At 42.7% G+C, this 22,001-nt stretch overlaps 1 protein-coding gene across 2 annotated transcripts in view; it reads left to right on the top strand.

Annotated features, from left to right (window-relative positions):
- Window positions 1–3,698: 3,698 nt before the first annotated feature.
- SNX30 (sorting nexin family member 30) overlaps window positions 3,699–22,001 on the top strand; it is a 67,675-nt gene continuing 49,372 nt past the window's right edge. For both annotated transcript variants that reach the window (XM_053968932.1, XM_053968931.1), the window contains exon 1: window positions 3,699–4,416. In XM_053968932.1, the coding sequence (XP_053824907.1) occupies window positions 3,928–4,416 (489 nt within the window). In that variant the 5' untranslated portion in view covers window positions 3,699–3,927. The remainder of the gene's footprint in view (window positions 4,417–22,001) is intronic.

A 22,001-nucleotide genomic window follows, 5' to 3' on the forward strand; every position in this document is an offset into this window, starting at 1 on the left:
TTGAATTAGTGAGATTCTTGGTCCCCAAACTGACCATTTGTCTTCTTGCCCATTTAATATTACACCTATCTGTTTCATCCTGCTTCTGAGCTGAACTGATATAAACATAGTAAATAGTTATGATTTTGCTAGGAGAGCATGCCAGTTTTTTCAAGTTAACTTGGATTAAGATGTGGGCATTGAATAGCAGTCTCTTCTCAGCCTGCCACTGATTTTGGTTTCCACTGTGTATTTTATTATGGTTGCATGTTTCATGTGCTGAATGGTTTTAGCTTGGTTGATGTTTAACAAAAAGAAAATTGTCAATATAAACATCAAGGAAAATATTATGGTTGTATAATTAAACCACCACAGTGGAGAAGGATACCAAACCATGTTTTTAATCACTCATAATTTCCTAGCAGAATTAAGACATTTGTTGATTTCACTGCTGGTATTAGAAAAATAGACACTTTCCTTCCTCAGTCTTTGGTAGTACCTCTTGTGCCTGCTGTTGGAGCCAGATGACCACATGCTGACACATTTAGAGGTTCCTATTTGTGTGTAGAAAACAATTCCTACAAGAAGTCAGCTACATATATATAGCATATATATTTTTTTTCTGTTTCATTTCATGCACAATAGATTTGGAGTTATGACTCCTGTTCCTATTGTGTGACTACTTCTAATCAAGGTACTTCTAATTTCACATTCAGTGTTCTATCTTCTTTTTGAAGTTCCAGTTCTTGAAATCAACTACATAATATGCTCATCTTCCATGTTAAATAAAAATAGAAATGCATTTCCCTTATAGCTGAAGAACAAGCTAAAAAATCACCCTAGTCTGTGATGTGAATTTGCAGAGAATACAGCAAAGGCCAGACTGTTGTACAGATTTTTAAGATTACACATGTAAAGTAAGTTTAATCTATTTTAAGGTGTGATTTCTGATTTTTGAACTCTTCTAACAGCATAGAATGGTTTGGATTGGAAGGGACCTAAAAATCATCCAGTTCCATGCCCTTTGTCATAGGCAGGGAACCTTCCACTAAACCAGGTCACTCACAGCTCCATCCAACTTGGTCTTCTTCTTGTTTCTCAGTATCATAGTTTGCATTTGCTACCTAAGATATGTATCACTGTTAAACCTAGACTGTTATCTGTACAAATCTTTGCAGATTTGGTACTCACCAAAATCAGAGGATGAGAGACATCTGTCATTAGTCATTAAGACAGGGCTAAATTGCTTACCCTATTTAGTTTTTTTTTTTTAGCATGTTATTATCATAAATTACATTTAAGTGTTGACTTAGTGTCAACAGTTAGCCAGCTTGACTTTATAGTGTGCTATGGTGTTGGAATTCTGAAATTTCATATAACTTTCATAGCCAGAATTTAGGAATATCACCATGATAATCAGCAAGTCTGTCATTTTCTTGTGTAACAGCTCTTCCACTAATGTTTCTGAAATTTTATAACCAAATTTCAGCTTACTTGTACTCACAGGTGCACAAATATTCCTGCATTTTGCATATATGATACAGTTAGTTATCTGAAAATGTTTCTAAGTATTCTATGTCAGATGAAATGAGTAAGGATGACATAGCAGAAACAGTTTAACACTGATAATTGTAATTAATAAAAAAAAAGATGCATATATTGCCCTATCACAGGAAACTAGACCAGTAAGTGAATCTCTGGAGCTTGGAACTTCATCCTTGTATACAGGCTAATTGAGAGGTCACCTTACAAACCTCAGAAACTGGACATAATGACATCTGTAGTAGCACTGAGTCATTCAGGCTGGAAGGGATGTAGGGAGGTCTCTGGTCCAGTCTCTTGCTTGAAGGAGGGTCAGATGTGAGATCGTGCCAGATTGTCTTGAGAATCTCCAAGGGTGGACTGCACAACCTCTCTCTGCAACCTGCTCTGACTCTTGACTTACCTTCAGGGGGAAAAAAGTTGTTCCTAATATCCATCAGGAATTTTCTGTTTCAGTTGATGTCTTTTGTCTCTTGCCCTCCTGCTATGGTCTGCTGTGGTAAGCCCACTTGCATCTTTTCCACCCCTTCTCTATGGGATACTGAGGATGCAATTAACTGCCCTTGAAGCTATCTGCTCCAGGCTCAAAAAGCATCAGCCCTGCAGCTGCTGCTTCACTAAGATTGTCACCAACCATCTTAGTGGCCCCCTATGAACTTTGTCCAGTTTGTCAGCATCTTGTATAAAGGTCCCACAATTGAACACAAGATTTCTGATAAGGTCTAGTGAGTGCCAAGCAGAGTCTGATAAATCCTGCCCTCAGTCTGCTGCTTGTGCTGCCTGCTCTTTAGGCAGTCTGGATAGCACCAGTCTTCCTTGCTGCAAGAATGCAGCCACCTTATGCTTAGCTCACTGTCCACTAAGCCAAGGTTTAATGAGCAGAAGGTCATTTGTACTTGCACAGAGCTAGGATTGCCCTGGGTTTCCAAGCATTAGAAGGTGTTGGTGTCCCTGACCAGGCTTCCTCTGGAAAATGATTGAGTTGGAAACACATTCCCTTAAGAATGCTTAAGAGAAAAGAGAAAAAGAGCTCTCAGTAAGTCATAAGCTTTTGAGATACAGACCGTCACAAAACTGAAGGGAACCAATTAATGAGCAGTGTGGCAGATACACGAACCTGCCTGCTGCTTTATGACAGCAGCTTCCACTTAAGATTTGGATAATCTAAAAGAAAGTTGGGATGCATGTATCTAAGCTGACTAATATGTATTGCTTCCTTTTTCTGATAGATAAATAGGTTGTTTTTTCTGAAGTGTAATGAACAAGGGATATTTCACAGCTGCTTTCTCACTGGGGCATAGCACTTGGCTTGAACTTTAGATCTCTGCCAGAGTGCAAACATTATTTTACTATTTAAGTAGCTATTTATAGTAAGGATTTCTTTTTTTCGCCGTATTTTATTCCTATGATACACAGCATTTCTTTTTGTAGTAACAGTCCACAGTGTTGTGCTCTCATGCTTGTCCTGCTGTGTGGCACCTCGCAGTGACACCTGTAAAACTTGGTAGCTTAGCTTTAGATACTAGTGCTGCCTTTTTGATTTCAATGGTCTATACACAAGTGAAATGTTTACAGCATCCAAGTCTTACTTGGTCACATACCTGTATGTTTATCTTCATATATCTATCTGTAGCTGGATGTGATTGTGACAGTGATAGTGATACATCACTTTCCCCAGTAACATGCTACTCTGATATCTAATTAGTGCTGAGCAAATTATTTGGGAAAAAGTAATTTATCCACCAGATTTAGCTTATTTATCTGCTCAAGAAACATCTTAGACCAGACTATGTTTTTTCTCCTATTTATTGATTATTCTACCGACATGAACATTTTTTCCATGCTGTTAAATGTGAATAGATCACTGAATTTTTATAATGGATACATGCTGTTAGATGGATTTGCATGGATTGCTTCTAGAGGTCTTGATATATCTTTCAGCTCGTTTCTACAACAATGTGAGATCTCTCAACATGAGATCTCTGTGGCAAAAGTAGACGCATGAGGCGTCAGTGAAAAAGGATGTTTCTATGTAAGCCTTGAGTGCAAGACATCTCTCAGTGTATCCGGTGCACTCCCACCGTGAGGGAATCTCGGAGGCCGGGCCTTGTCCCTCATGAGCCCGGCTGGGGTCGGTCCTGCACCGCAACCCGCCTATTTACAAATTTCCCTTCCAAGGTGAGCGTAGTTTGAGGTCGGCGAGCCTGGAAAAGTCGAGGAGCAGGACTGCTTTCCTGGCACTTAACCCGCCGTTCGACAGCACGCGGCGACACCGCCGCAGTCCGGGCTCACCCTCGGGGCTGCTCGGTGGCGCGGTGCTTCCCCCGGCTCGGCTCGGCCCGGCCCACCTCGGGCCCCGCCAGATCCGCTGCCTCCCCTGGCCCGCCCGGGGCTCCGGGAGTCCTGATGCCTCCCCCGGCCGCCTCTCCGCCTTGGCCCGCTCCGCAGCGCCGGGGGGCCGCCGAGCGCGGTGCCTGTGTCCCCGCCGCCGGGCCCGGCGGGACGAGGCGGCAGGTGGCGCGGATGTCGCTCTGGAAAGGGGCGGGCGGTGGCGCAGGCGGATGCTGCGCTCGCTCCTCCTCCTCCGTCGTCGCCGCGGCCGCCGCCTCCTGCGCCTCCTCGTATCGCGGCGGTGGCGGGCAGGCTCCGGCCGCGGCCCCGCAGCTTCTCGCCGAGGCGGCGCGGCCTCTGCTTCCTCCTTCCTTGCCTCGGTCGCTGCCCGGCCCCGGCGCGATGTCGGGCAGCGCGGCGAGCGCCCCTAAGCCCCTCCCGTCCTCCGGGCCCAAGTCGCTGCGGGAGATGCCGCATCCCCTGGCCACATCCAGCAGCGAGGAGATGGGGCCGACGCTCACCCCCAGCCCCGACCTGCTCCTGCCCCGCAGCATCGCCGACAAGGTATAGCCCGGGGGAAGGGGTTGCGGCATTTGAGGGGGCCTCTGATTTTGAAGGAGAGCGGGGTCGAGGAATGTGTATGTATTTCCCTGACACATCACTTTTCCCGGCTTCGTCTCGCCGTGGGGAGATAAAGCCCTGGGCGCTGCTGGCATCCATTGCAGGAGCACAGAGCGGCTGCGGGGGGAGAAGACATCGTGTCCCTTGATGTGGGAGCCGGTCTGGGACACTGGTAGTCGCCCTGTCACAGGAGGGTTGCGAGAGGCAGTATTTTATTTACTATATCTCCTGTGGGTCATATCGTGTACAGTTAGGTGTAAATTTTTCAAGCATTGTTGCAGCTTCCTTCCTGTAGCCCTCACGGGGAAGGCTTGGAGCTGGCATTATTTGCTTATCATCAGCTTGTTTGTGATTGTCCTTTCCAGTGAACTGCTCACTTCTTCCCAGCACTGATGCAGACACGGTGCTTTGCAGGAGTATCTGTGCCTGTTTTCCCTTCCCTAGCTCTGGCATATGTTCACAGGACAGTAATGAACTCTGTGAAGTACCTTCCTTGTGGTAATAATTCGGTAGTGGCAGAACAGGACTGCCGATATGTTAGCTACACTTGCAAGGACTTGGTATCCCTGTAGGCAAGTCTTCCTGAATTTTTTAAGGTAGGATTTCCTGGGAGCAAGAGCTGCAAGGGATGATGTGGGCTTAAAAGCAGTTCTGGCACAGCTGGTTCGTGCATACAAGGTGTTACTGAGTTGCTGGCGGCAAGAAGTGTTCTGTGGCTGTTGTCCTGGGGAATATGGAGCTACTTCTGGGTAGGATGGATCCCTTAGGCTCCAAAAGCCTTGAGGATGTCAGCAGTATCTGACCTAATACACTCCCATGCTGCAGGAGAGTGAATCAAGGTAGCCTGGCCTCTTCCATATTTCACCGTCTGCTGTGTGCAGCTGTGATGTAGGGATTCAGCACTTCCTGCCCATGTAAGGAGTCCTCTTCTTAAGCATTTGCCTGCTGTTGCTCTAGTGAGAAGCAAAGCTTACCTTCTCTCCAAGAGTTTAGGCCTTCATCCAACAAATAGGTCAGCTGATGACCTGTGGAGAAAAGGGTATGTGACTAATGCAGGGGTAGAAATTGTGAAGGTTTTTGTCTGCGATAGATGGTTTAATCATCTAAGTAAGTTGTTGTCTGGCAAACCTGTAGCAATAGAAATTGGCAGCTGCCTTCACAAATCTTGCAGCTGAGGAGCTGCAGCTGTTGGCAGGGTCCATCCATGCTGCTCTATGGCTGGTGAGAAGCAGTGCTCTGAGGAATATCTTACACCCTGTAACATCTTTCCTCAATTGTATTAAAGAACTTACTTTTGGAGTGTAAGCAAGCTTCTCTCTGCCTTACTGCTTTGAAGTTTTGAGAAGTGTATCAGTATTCCTGATATCCTTGGAGCAGAAATAACTCTAGCTTTAGGCTGTGGTCAGCTAACTTCTCAGAAGTGGAAAAGTTCTTGCCCAGTTTTTCCATCAGCAATAGAAATGAAATCCTCCTTCCTGTACCCTGTATATAGTACCATTCTGTTCTAGGCACTTGGCAGCATAGAAATACTCTGAAAAGGCAGAGCAAAAGTGGCTGTGGTAAGTGATGTTTAGACTGGAGTGCAGTTCTGTGCTTGACCTGGAAATGGCAGTAGGCTATGATCCTTGAAGAATAAAAGCACATCCAGTAGGAAGATAATATAATTTTTTTCCTTTTAGCTGAATTAATAGAAAAAGCCATATGTCTTAGCCTCTTGATGGAAGGAGATCAGCAGCTTTGTGTATGGGATGTCCCTTCTTCACCTTAATATTTCACACACCGGCAAGAAAAAAAATGTAACTTCTTTCCCACCTCAGAAAAAAATTCAATAAACTAGTTACATGTTCCTGGCTTTAAGGCAATGCCTGCACTGTGTATTATGTAGTCTACAGAGGGAGTAGGGTAAGTGGAGGTAAACAGGTAAAACCACTTTTTGGGTGGTTTGTATGTCGCAGTCTCAGAATCATGGAATGGTTTGTGTTGGAAGGGAGCTCAAAGATGATTTAGTCCAACCTCTGTGCTGTGAACAGGGACACTTCTCACTACACCAGATTGCTCAGAGCTCCATCCAGCCTGGCATTGAACACTTCCAGTGTTAATCTTTAAAATCTTAATCTCTGATGATGGATTATTGATCTTTTGAGAGATTGGCTTACTAATCAGCTAATAGTACTGCAATAGCTGAGTAACAGAGGTAGGTCAGCATTCAAGTCTGACTTAGGCTTAAAGCTCTGCATTAGGTTTTTACTGATTCTTGAGTAGGAGCTGTTGTAATCTTCTATCTGGTCTTTTGGGAGAATCTGGTGGACGTTGGTACTGCAGAAATTTTGGTCCAAGTCTCCTGCTTCAAAGTGTCTTTGAGTCAGATTCTTTAAGGAGAATTGTCCATATCCAGACATGTACTAGGATATCACTTTGGGAACGGGGCTAGTGAAAATAGCTGACCCATCACCATGAAGTCCATAATTTGCTTTTTCTGGGTTCCTCATGTTTTCTCTGAGCAAATACTTCCTAAAATCTGCTGCAAGCTACAAGTACCTAAGACTGAAATCCTCTGAGTGGAGAAAGTTCAGAAGTAAAGGGAAGTTTTCTGCCCATAAAGTACTTCAATTTTTATTGCCACTGATGTATAGCATAGAAGTGGCTAAACCTCAGCCATCACTGCTTTGTATTCTTTAAAGCATGCTTTTTTAACTTTTTTTTTTTTTTGATCCATTGAGAAAGAAGACCACTTTATCCTGAGTCAGAGAAACCTAGGGGACAGGAACACCTGCCTCCATGTCTCCTTTTAGATTTAGATTCAAATATGGGAATAATGTAGTATTTCAGATCCTGTGTAATTTCTCATAAACCTTAGGCTATTCAAGAACAGTGGCTAATGCTACTAGAGCAGTAGGTCATTGCAGAGGGAAGGAAAATCTTTTGTGCTGTTTACTGAGGCCATCTAAGTAGACTAGTCTCAAGTTTTCTGAATCTTAGGAATAGGGCTGCAGAACTTTTCTTTTGTGAAGTAGTGTCTTTATCCCGATTTGTAGTGGACAATAGCTTTAGGAACCAGGACACCTTGACTTTTGACAGCATCTTATCTCTTAAATGAAAAGAACATTTTAGCTAAGTACTTGACTTCCACAGTCATGCTTCAGGAGGCATAAAACACTTGAGTTGAAGATTCTTGTTTCTAAAGCATTTATATATCAGCTGTGTGTTTCTGTAAGGATCTTTCTGTTCCCCTGAAGTCTAATTGCTTAAAATACTGTCTTGATGCCTGAGCACCATGGGTGTCTTTGAGTTTATTCTCTCTTCACCCTTGCTAGCTTTCAGATAAGGAGACAGCGAAAGCTGAAGCTGAGTGCTACCATGTTTCTTGTGTTTTGTGTTTTTTTTCTTTTTGTTTGGTTGGAGTTTTTTTAACATCAGGTTAGAGGAGAAACATGCAGAAGAAAACAATTCCTCAAGTTGCATGGCAGGATTAGTTGTAGAAGTAGTTGTAAAACTGAGGCCCTGCTGGTTTAGCTTTTGGAACACGTACAAAGCTAATTGAGATCTCATATTTAGAGCAGATCCACTGCTGAGGAGGGCAAGACATAGAGAAATGTCTGTATTTCTCTCTGCCTTTTCTTTTTTAAAAAATAGGGAAGTTCTTCTTGCACGTAACTACTTGACTCCAGTGCTCAAGTTTGTCACTTTTGATAGCAAATCTGCTTTGTGCACCAGGACAAATGCTTTGACAATGAGGAAAGTTTGTCACTTTTGATAGCAAATCTGCTCTGTGCACCAGGACAAATGCTTTGACAATGAGGAGAAAAGGCAGTATTAATAGGTTACTAACTTTAGAGCATAGGTGAGAAGTAGACTATACTTTGCTGCTTGAAGACTTGAATTCAGCCCCTCTGAGGCTGTGCAGATTTAGTTGGCTGCTGCTAAGATTTGGTAATGCCAGGCTGTGCAGAGTTAGAAAGGAAGTGTTCTGTATGGCTTAGTTCCGCTGTTGTCTAGCTGTGGTCGCTCTAGACTTGTATAATCTAAGAGTATCTTCCTAACATTGTGGTGTTGGCTATTCTTGCTACGGAAAAAGGCACAAAGGACTTGAGCAAGCTTCCTTTTACCTGGGATTGCTTCAGAAGCAGCATTGAGACAAATAGATAGGATTGGATATTGGCTGAGCAAGCAATCTAATGGCACATCCAGTGTGCTCAGTGACATGCTGACTGATGTCGGCAGTGTCCGACAGGCCATGCTCCAAAATCGGGCAGCAGTTGATTTTCTTCTACTGGCACGTGAACATGCTTGTGAGGAATTCGAGGGAATGTGTTGTGTTGCATGAATTTGTCTGATCATTCTGAATCCATTCACAAAAGAATACAAAAGCTTAAAGTCTTGACATCTGAGATTAAAAACAAGGAAACATGGTTAGACAGTTTGTTCGATGGGTGGGGCTTGGCTCCTTGGTTGAGGCACGTTTGCAAGTTAGGTGGAATCTTGTTGATAGTTGTGGTATTGATATTGATGATAATACCTTGTGCACTTCATTGTTCACGACAAATTATGGACAGACTCATCAAAGAAGTTTTTGTTGTCCAAGAGAAAATGCAGAAAGAGGAATTGCAGAAAGTTCACAAAACCTCACAGAGGCAATTGAATTAGAGTCACTCACAAATTTAGCCTTTGAATCAAGACCTTGGAAAGGTCAAGATTTGTCAAAACCTGATGCAGATACTAAACCTGATTTTACACAGCATTGATAATGCTTTAACTTAAAGTGATAGAGCTTAAAGTAAACAAAAAAAAGTGCCTTCATATAGAAAGTTTATAACATTTTTTCTAGGGTAAGAAATACATACAGTAGTGAAGCTATGTAATGCAAGGTAGTAAATAAGTGACAAGTGAAAGATGGTTTATTTAGAGTTGAAAAAGAGAGGGGGAATTGTAGGAATATAAAAAGGTAAAAGACTTCAGAAGCTGCAAAAAGGCCCCAGAAAGTAGACATAAAGATGAGAAAGGTTGGGAAATTTCAAAACCTTCTCATGGGAAGCTAGGAAGTTAAGAACCAAGTGAATACATTTATATTTATCATAAGGAACAAGAAAATACAAGAACTTAATGATAGTTCAAGATGTGAAAAGTCCTAGATATATGCTTTGCAAAGATAGAAAAAGTTTCAATCTTAAATAATGAATTATTGTGTATTGTTTGAGGTTCATAGAAGTCCTTTTGTTAATGTTAAACCCACGTGGGTCCTTTTCTTATTGGTTAGTGTTATGTACTTACTACAGGTTAGAGTATAATGACTTTACACCTTTTCTTTTACGCTATTGGTTCAAAGAATATGTAGAAAAAGGCTTTGCATAAGTTGCCATCTGGTCTCTGATCTGGATTTGCATGGATGTTGTTATTTCCCTGTGTCTCTTGCTTTTTGCTTGTATGATACGGACAGATAATAAATCCTAAGTCTGCAACCAGTCAGGGTCCCATCCCGTTTGTGAGACACAGACTGATCCGGCAGAATATCCCACCTGCCCTAGGACTCAGGCTCCCTTGTCCTTTTTCAGACATTTCTGACTGCTGTTACTGTACTTGTGGCCAGCTACCTGTAACTTTCTCAGCTTTTATTCTTGGAAGCTCTGCCTACCTTGTTTTTGCCTCTGTTAACTTTGTACAGCTGATGGGAGCTTGAAGGCTGTTTTACAGGTAGTATATCAAGCAGATACCAGTGCTGATGTGGAATACCAGGCTTGCCGTGAATTCATACCTTGAATTTGCTAGTTCATGGAGATGGACTTTAGAACTCATACTGCAAATTTCTGGTTACTAACTGAAAACTATTGTTTGCATGCTCCTCTGCTTCCAAGTTACCACCCTGGTGAATTCCTAGACTTCTTATTAGCACCGGATCAAATATGCTCTGTGTTTGCTGGAGTGCTGTTACATAGCACTTACTCTGAAAGGGAGCCTGGCACCTCTCCAGTTCCAAAAAATATACTGGGAGTTTGAAGCTCTACTTCCAGCCTCCTTGGTTGCTATTTTATAATTATTGCTCTTAACTTTATCCACCTACAGATGAAGCCAGTTTGCAATATAATCTGAAAACTTAAAATAGATCTGCATGAGCTTCTACAAATTTCTCCCTTCTCTGACTAGATGAGAACTTAAACTGACACCATGTATTAAAGGAAGCTGGAGGTAAATTCTCAGTTGTGGGAGAGACTGAAGACTGTAGAAAGTGAAACTAAAGTTGGTGAACTTGGGAAACAGTGCCAGTATGGATTGGTTGATCTCTTCTCCTATCTACAGGATGAAAAAATGACAGTCACAGGGAAGTTGAAGCTAAAAGGCACTTCTGCATATTATCTTGTCCAACCTTTTGGCTCAGATAGGCCAGGCTGCCCAGGATGCTATGAAGTTGTTTTTTGAACAGCTCTTTGGGCATCCTGTTCCTGCATCCAGTCACCCACAAAGTAAAATATCTTTCTCATGTTTAAGTGAAACTTCCAGTATTTCAATTTTCACTAAAAAGAGTCTGTTACTTCCTTCTGTACAGACTTCCATCAAATATTTATCCTTATTGATAAGATTCCCTGAGCATTATTATCTCCAGGCTGTTTTCCTTCTTTGCCTTGAGGCATGTTGTTGGCTCTTGGTCAATTTTTCCATTGCTGTCTGTGTCTTTTTTTTTTTTTTTTTTTTTTCATTCCCTATGCCAAACTGCTTTTCAGTCAATCAGCCTCCAGCACACTGCTGGATGGGGTTGCTTCTGCCAGGTGCAGGACTTTGCATTTCCTCATACTGAATTTTTTGAAGTATCCCACAGCCCATTTCTCTAGCCTGTTGAGGTCTTCCTGAATGACAGCACAAACATGTGATCAAGGATTCTATACAGTTGTGTACTCTCAGTATGCTTGCTGAGGATGGAAACTGTTTCATCATTTAGGTCCTTAATGAAGGTGCTCTTACTTACAGTTGCCTTCACTTTTAGAAATGGGAAAGGGTACTTTCATGGTATCTTACACTACATGCTCTAGTACTGTTGTAAAACTCAGTGGTCTCTATGAAACAACTACAGCAAGTTTCCTGAATTGGCAATTCACTTATTTTTTGAACAAGATGAAGGATAGCTAGCAAGTTGGAACAAACACTTGAATCAGCATAACTATTTTAGTACCATTACTTTTTCAATCTCTCCTGGTAAAGCTAAACATAGCTTCTACTGTACAACAGTATTATTACTTTGTGGCTCTTACTTAATGGAGGGAGGGTTGTATACTTCAAGGCTGAATTCAGTGTTGCACAGCTTTCATAATCTTTTCAAGAGGATTGCTTCATACATAATGAGATAGAGTGTTGGAAACATATTCAGAGCATACATAGAGGAACTTGGTTCTTCAGACAGGTTTCAGAAGGATGAGTCTTGGCAGTAACTTCTGCCATGGTGGATAAAGTTATACTTGATGGTGAGAAGGAATACTCAGAGCTGCCTGTGCTGGAGTGCCTTAAACTAACCCAAGCAGCTGAATGCTTTCCGAGCTCATTCATGGATAGGAAGGGATAACCACTTAGATAACAAAGTTCTCTTACTACAGTTGTATGGGGACCTCCTCCAGCTATCAGTGCCTCAGTGCCTCAGGAAGCATGTCCCTGTAATTAATGGTGGGAGGGGCAGAGAATAAAGAACAAAGGTTTGCTATTAACATGCCTGTCTGGGAGACCTCAGTTCCTAGGTTTATGTGCAAAACTGTTGTCCTGGTGTCTTCTAGCATAGTGGGGTACTCTTGTGGTATGTTAAACAGATAGTCTGGCTGTCACATGAGCCAGTCTGCTCCAACTCTGAGTTGGGAGACTGCTCTCTGTAAAGTAGGTCAGGAGACAAGGCAGGCAGCTCTTCTGCCACTGCAAGAAAATCTATTTGCCAAACCTGAAATGTATATTTGAGATTGTAACTTGCATGTGTTTCAGTCTGTGGAAGACCTTTAATAAGTCAATTAAAAATGGCATTTTATCTTGTGTATTTCTCAGAAATAACTTTGCTGAGGCTTGTTTTTTGCTGACTGTGAGCAAGATCTTAAATGCTCAGCTGTACTGACTCTTTAAGTTGTGACTGAGTTGTCTTCCTGAGCATGGATGCCAGTGCAGCTGAAATTTCCAAGTTCTTGTGGCTGGGGAAAACTGCTTGCATCACTAGGACATAATGGTGAAAAAAGGTCTGAACTACACCATGGCATCTATAACTGTGAAGTAAAATCTGTGTCAATTTACTCTTGATGAATTATTGAAAAACAAGGGGGAACTGTTTCTTTCCAGTTACTAAGGGCAATAACTGACAGCAAGGTACTACTAGCTACCAGCTGCTATCAATTCAACTACCAGTTGAAGACAGAAAAAAACCCTCTGGTAAACGGCAATTATTTTAATGAGTGATCATTTCCATTGCCATTCCAGCGTAAATGGCCTTCAAAAAGGGCAGGAAGGAGGACCCAGAGGGAACTATTGACTACTCAGCCTCACCTCAGTCCCTGGAAGGGTGATGGAGCAATGAAATCTGGTAGCAGTCTTTATCTATAGAGAGGATGAAAAGGTGATCAGGAGTAGTCAGCATGGACTCACTAAAGGTAAATCATGGTTGACTAACCTGATTTCCTGCTGTGAAGAAACACCTCTCTGTTGGATGGGTGAAGGGAGAGCAGTGGATGTTGTCTTCAGAAAGGCTTCCAGCTCTGTCTCTTAAAACATCCTTATAGGCAAGCTCAGGGAGAGTGGACTGGATGAGTGGACAGGGAGGTGGATTGAGAACCAGCTGAACAGCAGATCCCAGAGCCATAATCAGTGGCACAGGCTCTAGTTGGAGGCCTGTCTGTGGTGCTGTCTCACACCAGTAGTGGGCCCAGTCTTGTTTAATTTATCCATCAATGACTTGGATGAAGGGGCAGAGGCCTCCTCAGCAATTTCACTGACAACACAAAGCTGGGAGGACTGGCCGATACCCCAGAGGGCTGTGCAACCCTTCAGAAGGACCTCAACAGCCTGGAGAGATGGGCACAGAGAAGCCTTCTGAAATTCAGCAAAGACAAATTCAGGGTCCTGCACATGGGGAGGAACTACCCCAGGCACCTGCACAGGCTGGGGGTGACCTGCTGGGAAGCAGCTCTGCGGAGAAAAGCTGGGGGTCCTGGTGGACAACAAGCTCTCCATGAGCCAGCAATGCCCTGGTGGCCAAGAAGGTCAGTGGTATCCTGGGCTGCATTATGAAGAGCATTGCCAGCAGGTTGAGGCAGGTGATCCTGCCCCTCTACTTAGCTCTGGTGTGGCTTCACCTGGAATGCTGTATCAAATCCTGTGATCCTCAGTACAAGAAAGACATGGAACTCCTGGAGCAGATCCAGCAGAGGGCATCAAAGAGGATTAAGGGAATAGAGCATCTCTCTTAGTGAGGAAAGACTGATGGACCTGGGGCTTTTCAACCTTTAGAAGAGACAGCTGAGGGGATCTCATCAATGCTTATGAGTATCTGAAGGGAGAGTGTCAAGAGGATGGCTCCTCCCAGTGGTGCCAAGCCATAGGAGAAAGACCAGTGAAGCAGACACATGCACAAGAAGTTCCAGTTAAATATGAGGAAGAGCTTTACTGTGCAAGAGATGGAACATTGAACAGGCTGCTCAGAGAGGTGTGTTCTCACTAGAGATATTGAAGAACTATCTGGGTGTAATCCTGTGCAACATGCTCTAGGTTAATTCTGCTTGAGTAGGGAGGTTGGGCCAGATGACCAAATGTGATTCCTTCCAATGTTACCTATTCTGTGATTCTGTGTTTTGACCGGTGAATTTATGGGACAAATTCTACTTTATAAATTGGGTAGGTCAAGGGATGGAAAGAGATGTCACCTTCATCTGTAGGTGATGTTACAATACCAAAACTGTTGATTCTCCACCAGATATTTCACTTAAATCACAAGGTATTTTATCAGAGTAAGCACTTAAGTGATACTGGTTAGTGGAACTAGCTGAAATGGTTCTGAAAATTGAGACAATAATCCAAAATTCATACAACAGGCAAGGAAAGAGTTTAACCAAGAGCTGTGATTGGAGTGGTCCTGAAAGCATAAATCCTGTTAGAGAGCATTAATGTCTTAGAGCCACATTCAGAGCTTCTACACTTACACTTCTGTAAAGCGATACACAATAGGTGCCATGCTGCTTTGGAAGTGAAAGTGCTGGTGTCTATAACTCTTAAAGATGGGTTTCTCCTTTGTCGTTTTAGGTATCTTGGTTGAAGACAACTAATACACAAGTGTATGGGAGCAAAGATGTGTGAAAAAATGTGTAGTACTCTGGTTTGCAGCAAAATGTAGAGAATATAAAATGTAAAGTTGCTTTTAGATCATGCCTCAAATTATGCAAAGCAGACCTGTGAGAATGGCAACCTTGCTTCCTGTGTTAGAGTGATCGATAGTATTACTAGTGCAGTGATCTATAATGTTACTAGTGATGGGAGGTTTACGGCACTGAAGGACATGCTTTTGTCATGATTATCAATCTGTGCTTTGACTTTATGCTGCATTTAAGTCTGAAAAAGCTCCCCTACCTTAAACTTTCTCTGTATAATTTTCCTCACTTTTCCAGTAAGCTTGAATGATTTTGTGTGTTCCTTGAAAAGGGATGCTTTGCAGACAGGTGTTGCTCAGGGGCTGGGAAGCCTCCTCCCTGTCACTGGTGCAGATAGTGTTCGCAGCAGACACTTTGAGCTAACTCTGTGACGAAAGCAGTGGTATCTGGTAGTGATAGACTACCCAGATGATAGAAACCCATAATTTTCTGTGTGGAACCTTTGCTTTAGGTTTTTAGGTGCTAGAATAAGGCAAATTGAGTGAAAATATTGAATACTGACAAGATGAAGTTGTGGGTATTGGATTGTTGCCCAGAAAATCTGTGGACCTTTAATCAATGCTATTTATTGCAAGTGATCATCTTGACCTCTTCACAATTTGTATGATGACAGTGTGCTGACTAGCCTGATCAGTATACTTCACTTGAAGCCATGTGTTTATATGCCTTTGTGGCTGTGATAAGCCTACACCATTGTCTAAAAGGTGTTTCTCTAGATAGGTTAGTTTGTGTATCTCAAGTTGTCATGGTTTGACACAGGCCCAACGCCAAACACCCATGAAAGCTGCTTGTTCACCCTCACCTGCCATAGCTGTGCTGTGGAGAGAAAAAAAAGTTAATGAAGGATTCATGAATTGAGATAAGGACCAGGAGAAAACACTTCAAGGGCAAAACAGGCTCAACTTAAGTTACAAAGTGAATTTATGATCAACAGAATCAGAGGAGGATAATAAGAAGTAAAATAAGCCCTTAAAACACCTTTTTCCCCCTAGCCCATTCCTCTTTTCCGCCCTGACAGGGCATCGGGGTTTTGGTCAGTTCATCACTGAGGTTTTCTTCCGCTGCTCCGGGAGAGGAGTCCTTGCCCTGTGAGGCCGTGGGGTCCCTTACATGGGAGACAGTTCTCTGAGAACTTCTCCAGCGTGGGTCCATTCTCACGAGCAGCAGCCATACTGCACCTGCTGCAACATGAACTTCCCCCACAGGCAGACAATCCTCCCAAAACTGCTGCAACATGGGTCACTTTTTCTTCGGGGTGCAGTCCTCCAAGGACAGGCTACTCCAGTCTGGAACAAGGGCCTTCTCTCTCCACTGGGTCTCCCGCTGGATCATAGCCTCCTCCAGATCCACCTGCTCTGGCATGGGCATCTCCTCCGTGGGCTCTGGGTGGATCTCTGCATCCTCCATGGATCCCCACAGGCTGCAGGGGCACAGCTGCTTCACCATGGTCTCACTACGGCCTGCAAGGGAATCTCAGCTCCAGCGCGTGAAGCACCTCCTCCCTCTCTTTCTCCACTGACCTTTGTGTCTCCATGTTGTTTCCCTCACATGTTCTCACCTGTTTCTATTCTCTGACTAGAAGAAAAACTGTAAGCCCTTTATATTGATTTTCTTCTTAAATACATTATCAGAGAGGCGTTACCAACCTCTCTAGTTTTGGCCAGCAGCATGTCCATCTTCAGAGCTGTTGGGGATTGGCTCTGCTGGACACTATGGAAGCCTCCAGCAGCTTCTCTGTGGCCCCCCCACTACCAGAAACCAGGCTATGCAAATCCAATACAAAAGTCCATCAGTCCCTAGAGATAATTTTCTTACTGTGAGGAAATACTTTGTGACTGCTTTTCCTCAGTTTTTTTCCTCAAAGCAGCAACTGAAGCAGTCATGCTGTGTGGGTTTTGATTTAGGGTTGTTTTTTCTTTCTTCCAACAATAAGAACTTTGTTTATTTTATCCCTTTGAGAGCAAATGCCTTTCTGCTGGAAAATGTCTTGTGTATCAGCAAATGTGATAGAGGGATATCGCTTAAATTGCACCTGCATAAACTCTGAGAGTTTCTCCAAGAGTACACTCCTCCAGCTCTTCCAGGGCATGAGATGTAAACATGCATTCTCGCCTCTAAGTATCTTTGCCTCTGGCCTCTGTTACTCGCACAGTGATAACCTTGTCAGTCTGACTTGCTTTCACAAAAATCTTCACTGGTCTGTGTCAGGAAAACTAATGCAACTCATCTGAGACAGAGAGCATGAGGGAACCACATTGTAGTTCACATTGTATGCATATTCTTTCTTGTTTAAATTAAATATTCACCAGGATACTACAGTGCCTTCCAACCCTCTTATCTCTTTCCTATTTCTTTGTTTCTCCTCAATCCTTTGCATCTGTTCACATTGAAAAACTCCAGCATATTTCTGTTTGCTCTCAAAAGCCAAATGAACAGTTTAGTGACACTAGGTAGCTAGATAACAGATGTAACTAAACCTGCTTCTAGAGAGTGAAGAGAAAACCCCAAACTTCTGCATGGTATGTCTGCAGAGCTTTAACACAAAACTGTATGTCTCTAGGAGAAGGCAGTTTAGTTTGGACAGGTTTAATAAACTGTTCCATCTGTAATCAGATACAAATCTGGTTTCTTGGATTGGGAATGATTCCTAGTCATATGCAGGATTCAAGTTTTCCTGCTCATGGTCTGAAATCCTGGCTGCTACTTTGCTATTTATTTAGAAGGTCAGTGCTGAAAATGAAGCTTTAAACAAAACATGGGACGCATTAGCCTTGTTTGTTGACAAGGTGCTCTTTAACATGCTGAAATGGTTTGTGGTGTTTTTGTGCAGACAACTGCAGAATCCATGTAACAAATTCTATTACTGGAACAAAATCCTTGCATACAGACATGGAACTTAACAGAGGTAGAGGTCATAAATTCCATTATTTTCTAAATGTTTCCAAGGACATGTAGCTTCTGCCATTTGTGAAGGCCTTTGAGATCTGAAGATAGACTGGAATTGGTGCCTGTTGCCTACCACTGTGAACCATAGAAAGACAAAGGAACCTCTAGCTCTTTTAAAGGAGCATCCAAGTCTGCCCAAATCTTAAACTTTCTTGCTTCCCATCAGGTTATAAGCACTTTTATACTACTTTCTACAGCTTAAACAGAACTGAACTAATCATGCTGCACAGTTGCCAGCCTGGCAGTTTGCTTGAGAAGACAGATTGAGCCTTCTGCAAGGACTCAAGTACTCTAAAAACAGATGTGAGAGCTAACCTTGTATCTGAAACTACTTACTTCAAGAGAATAGCTCATCCTTGGGATGTGTTAAAATATCCCTTGATATTTAGCACAGTAAGGAAGCTATGGCAATCCTGCAGATATTCCTTGCACTTTATTTCCTGTCCAAAGGATTTAGGGGGAGTACATGTCAGCTTCATGGTAGTTAATAAGTTCAAAACATGTATTATACCTTTACATTTTGTCTTATCAATGTCTGCTGCAAATAATAACTTGTTTCATCTTCCAGATGCCTGTCCTCCAAAGGCATTTGGCCTTTCATGCACAAAGCAGCACAGTATCGTGGCTTATTACTAGTATTGAAAGTCATGTCTTAACTGTTGTAAACTGTTGCAAAACGTCTGTGAGATATCACTCACATTCCTGATTGCCAGAGTCTAACCTGAACCATATTTAGGTTTAGAGTGGGATTTGCACAGTTCCCCTTCTAGACTAGGGAAAGAAGCCAGGTTTTTATGGACTGTGAGAAGAGAGACTTACAGCCAGACTGACTGTATGGATGGATAGTCTGATGTGGTACTTGACACTTTCTTTTGACACTTTCTTTTGCCCTGGTGCACAGGAATGCTGAAACTAAGCTGTATTGTAGCTGTATCCCTAAAGACTTTAGCAACAGAGGTATGAGATAGCTTATAGCTCTTGCTGAAAATGCTGTTTGCCAGAATGTTTCTGTGCTCACATTCTGTTCTGTTTAGCTTAACTGAGATGACTTACTAGAAAACAAACCACAAAGTAAAATAATCCATCCTATGAAATTTGGCTGTTAACCTCAGAAACGAGGTGAGAATCCCGTGACCTACATGAAAAGGCTTGGAAAATGCTTCTGTCAGTGAAGCTTGATTTCAGTGTTTTTCTGTCCAGCTTGTTTCAGTGTTTTCTCTGTCCAGCTGAAAGGCAAAGAAGCACTATTCCAAGTATGATACCTGTATAAGCAAGAATGCTCCCAGGCCTTGAGTGGTGCCAGACTGCAGGCCATCACGATTAGCTGCTCCATCCTACATTGTTTTTTTTTTTTTTCAGGGATGCTGAGGAGTGTGTCTCTAGCCAACTCTGACCTGCAGAACAGAAACAGTAGTTCAAATGATGAACACCAGAGCAAGGTCACCAGACTTGTGGCTTGGCAGCATGCTGTACTTGGACGCTTATTTAAAATATTCTGAGAGCAAATTGGTCTAGTGGATTTTTGGTTAGATGAGCAAAATACCAGTTGTACTGCTGAAACTGTAGAGATGAGGAATGGCCCTCTTAAATTGGGTGCTTTCTGCCTGACCCTGCAGAGTCCACAGACTTGGTTCATAATACCCTTCACAGCTAAGAAGCTAAAATTTGGCTTGGATCCTCAGCAGCCCATCTTTGTTTCCCCTCTACTGACACATTTTAAGAGCAAGAGAAATTCCTTCTGATTTGTACTTACTCTGTATTGTTCTTAAAATGGCCTCAACCTTACAGTCTGATTTTAGATGATTATTATAATGGAAACCACTGATCTCTTTGGAAGTATCATCTTGTTCCTTGTGAGTACATCCATATAAACTGTATTTTCCCTTCCCATTACTGGAGCAGGATATCAGGAGCTGGCACATGTAGCCACTTACCCTTTTCCAGGAGGGTAGGTCTAGACTAGAAATTGATTATCACAGTTCTTCAGTTCTTGTCAAACAACAACTTAGCACTGTCTTATTTGTGGATCATGTAGGAACATGGTTCTTCTTCCTGAAAATGAACAGAGTTTCTGGCATTTAACTGTGGGGATTTTTTATTTTTTTTTAACCCAGTTGAGCATGACTGCCTTGTTCTTTCCACCCCTTCTGTGTCCACAGCATTTTCCCTTCTCTGCCCACTTTGGTGCCTTAAATTAACTGCTCAAAAGCAAATGCCAGAGGCTAGGACATGTACTATCTCAGACATGTGAAGAAACAGAAGTAACCTGTAATAAACAATATCTGATGCTGCTGCCTGATAGAGAAGGAACCTGAACATACATAAAGGGGAAGTAAATGCATTTTCTTCTATTGTTCTGTATCTAGCTGGTATTGAATAATAGTCTTGTATAGACTGAAATTGCACTAAACAGGTGGGTCTTCTAACAGAATACTGTGCACAGATGAGCTAATCTAGGTGTACTGAGGATGCAGAAGGATGCAGAAGTGTTTTTTCTTTCTACATGGAGCTGACCTATACAAAAAATACCTGCAATCATAACTTGCTGGGATGAGACAAGGAGTGTTATGAACAGGTCTCTGAAAGCCAAATTTATGTAGGCTTTTATAGTGCCCTTGGGAATGTTTATTTCTAAACCACTTCAGTTTTCCAGTCACTGGCTGCCATTCTCCTATGACTTCTGTCATGTACTGAAGGTATGGAATGTTTATTTCTAAACCACTTCAATTTTCCAGTCACTGGCTGCCATTCTCCTATGACTTACTGTCATGTACTGAAGGTATGGAGGTAAGAGCATTCCAAAACCCAGCTGTAATTGTGTGGAATTGTTGTCTGCTTAACATGGCTCTGTCTGTCATTGTGTCTCTGTGAACTGAATGGCAAAAAGCAATGGAACACCTTGAAACAGAAGAAGAAAATGTACAGCACTCTGAATTTCGGAAGTGAAGCAATGGGCTTCTAAGAGCAGTATAGGCCTGGCTCTCAGGTCCCTAATTTATGCAGGGTTATTTAGAATTAAGTGCACCTCTTGGCTCTAAACAGCAACATTTCTAAATGTCTCTTAGTGTCACACAGTACTTGTTGAATGGGAGCAGTGTGATCACAGCATCACATGGGTTCAGGGTAACTCTTTGCAGAGGTGAGTTTATTCATGCTTGGAAGACCTGGCTGGACCACATCTTCTGCTTCCTCATGGACTGCTGCTTTGACAGCGAAGCTATCTGGTTAAGCTGTACACTTGCTCAGGCAGGATAGGTGAAAACTAGCATTCTAGGATAGGTGAAAACTAGCTTCTGGAAACTGTAATTTTAACTAATTGCCTGTAACTCAGCAGAAGACTCCATGGTCTTCACAATACAACAATACCTATGGAAATTTAGACTCTCAAGGGTTGAGTCCTGGATGCTTTCTCTGGCAAGCTACTCCATGGGGGGAGGTTGCCATGCAGAAGGCTGAATACCAAGCTCCAGAAGTTCCTACTTCATGTGGATCCAAACTGCTCTGTAAATGGAGTTGTGGAAAATCTCCTGGGAGAAGGTGACAGCAGTTGGAAACTTCCCAACTCATTTTGAATCTCACGTGCAGACTTCTAGTTTAAAAAATTCAGTTGAATTTTATGTTTGGATGAAGTGAAGTTCTTGATAGATTTAGTATCTGTTTCTGGACAGGCTGACTAGTCAAGGTGTTTGGAGAGCATGAATTAGCAAACTAATGTGAAGCAGCCTTACAAGATAGCACGCTGCATAGTTGTCGGGTTGCATTTCCAACACAGGCAGTTAGGTCCTGCTTGCCTGGCGCTGTAGGATACCAAACATGTGCTGCTAAAATCATCTGACTTCTGTATCCATAAATTCAGGTGTCTTGAGGAATTCTAGGAACTTCATAGGAATTCATGAAGAGCCCTTATGGTTGTTTCACAACTGTATGCAAGAACCAGTAGCTCATGAGCCTGAAATCTGAACATCACACTGTATCTACTATAGGTTATGATCCAGGCCTTGCTACACCTTCACCTGACCTACTTCAACAGATGACAAAGCTGTTGAGACTGTCCTGAGGCAGCGAGGGACAGAGACTAAGAATCTTTACCCTTTACTTTAGAAAAAGCTTTGAAACTTTGGAAAATCTTTATGGATGCCTGCTAAGAAGTGAAGAATAGAATGACTTGACAAAACATGTCCTCCACACGACCTTGCCTAGCTAACCAGG

Source organism: Vidua chalybeata, chromosome Z (assembly GCF_026979565.1).
Source record: "Vidua chalybeata isolate OUT-0048 chromosome Z, bVidCha1 merged haplotype, whole genome shotgun sequence".
Lineage (NCBI taxonomy): Eukaryota > Metazoa > Chordata > Aves > Passeriformes > Viduidae > Vidua > Vidua chalybeata.